The sequence below is a fragment of the Mandrillus leucophaeus genome, unplaced genomic scaffold (assembly GCF_000951045.1).
Source record: "Mandrillus leucophaeus isolate KB7577 unplaced genomic scaffold, Mleu.le_1.0 Scaffold465, whole genome shotgun sequence".
In the NCBI taxonomy this organism is placed as follows: Eukaryota; Metazoa; Chordata; class Mammalia; order Primates; family Cercopithecidae; genus Mandrillus; species Mandrillus leucophaeus.
This window is the reverse complement of record NW_012104976.1, coordinates 1954623-1956377: the sequence shown is the minus strand read 5'-3', so window position 1 is coordinate 1956377 and position 1755 is coordinate 1954623. Positions and strand designations below refer to the sequence as shown.

The following is a 1755-nucleotide window of genomic DNA, read 5'->3' as shown; positions in this document are numbered from 1 at the left end:
AGACACCTTTCCTCTGCATTATCAAGAATTGTGATTATCTAGGCTGCAAACTTTGAAGGTATCGTTTTTTCTTTTTTTTTCCTCCCTGAATTTGTGAGTTTTACTTAAACTTCTAAAAATATCTCATTGTAGAGAACCTATATGAACAAAGCCAACTTCTGTAGCAATGTTAGATTTACCGACTGGAATATTTACCAGAAAACACAAAACCAACCAGATAATCACATTCTTTCTAATGTTCAAACAATTCCAACTTCCTCCCCCACCCACCAAATGGAACCCAAAAGCCTCACGTTGCTCTTCATTGATACCTTTCTCGAAGATCATAAAACCCAACTATATTAGATTGGATGCTTAACACAAGCAAACAGAAACAACTGAGCATACTAAACATGTTATTCAAACCTAATTTTATAGCTGAAAATTGGGCAGCTTATCAAAAAAATAGAGTTGATTTAAAAGGCTTCAGCCCATTTTCTGGTTTGTTTAATATTTGTTTCTCTTTTCTTTCGCCTAAGAGACTAACTTTTCCAACAATCATTACTACTATTTTCATTTCATTGGCTCAAAATTACATGCAACAATGCCTCTTTGATTGTTGCCAGTTTTTAATACTGCAAGGACTGACGCTGTAACACTTTCCAGGGTACAACACTGCACAAAGCCATACAAGACTGCTGTATAACTTAGTGGGTGAAATAATTTTTCCCTCTTTGCATTTTTAGCCGTGAACAGAGGTACCTCCATCAAGGATTACCAGACACTTCTCCAAAACAATTTCTGAGCCTTTCATTTTCACCCAACTGGAATCAAGCTTGCTTGTTGGGACAGTATGACTTGTGAAGAAGTTTCTAGTGGAAAAATACCATATTCCCTTCTCTTTCCACAGACGATGCTCCACTGGGACACAAGCCCAGCCAATCAGCTTCCACTTTTCTGTAACAAACAGGGTGAACTACCCAAGATGTGGTATCTACACTTGAGTCTGGTGCTGAGTCTCCACAAAGGGAATGTGAAGGCTGGCGAGGCTGAGCTCTCCTACGCTCTCGTAGTCACTCATGGCTACTTCGGAATTGTCAAAGCCGCAGTTGGCTGACACATCTGAGGATGAGGTGCCTCTGGAATTGTGCAAGGACAGAGACACGCTGTCTGCTGGGCCTGTGGGCTCTGTGCCCTGGTTCATGCTCACAGCAAAAGTACTAAATTCACAGCTGGCAGGCGGGCCCACCAAATCCGTTTCATTGGGGAATGGGTGAGGAGGGAGGTACTGGCTAGGATGGAACTGGGGCCTTCTCCTGCAGTCCGGGCTCAGTGTGCTGGCCAGGGAGACAGGCTGGGAGGGTGGCAGGGCCTCATATTGGTCCGGGAAGTCCTCCGGGAGAGGGGGAGGCAGCTGGTCCTGACTCAAGAACTCCTCTTCATGAGGGGGTGGGTATTCACTGTCAATGTCATAACCACCAAGGTAGTAATCACTCTCCAGCTCCCGTGTGCTCCCCTGGTGTGCAGACCCTCCATCCTGGTTCTCATAGTTGGGCACTTCCTCTATGTCCGACAGGCGGGCCCCTGGCATCCAGTCAGAGGTGTCCCAGTGATAGGCTGCAAGAGAAAAACCATGACAGTTAATTTCCTCTTGACTGGAGTTGGCGCATGGCTGGGAAAGGAGCAAGGGAGGGACCCGACATGCAATTTTTAGCATCCAAGAGACCCTAAGAAGCTTCTTACAAGGGTCTATGGGGCCAGCCATGCTTTGGCCTG

At 45.6% G+C, this 1755-nt stretch overlaps 1 protein-coding gene across 1 annotated transcript in view; it reads right to left on the bottom strand.

Annotated features, from left to right (window-relative positions):
- Positions 1-393: 393 nt before the first annotated feature.
- Positions 394-1755, bottom strand: part of FAT3 (FAT atypical cadherin 3) — a 566847-nt gene continuing 565485 nt past the window's right edge. Inside the window, exon 25 of the mRNA XM_011995004.1 lies at positions 394-1596. Coding sequence (XP_011850394.1) covers positions 974-1596 — 623 coding nt within the window. The 3' untranslated portion in view covers positions 394-973. The remainder of the gene's footprint in view (positions 1597-1755) is intronic.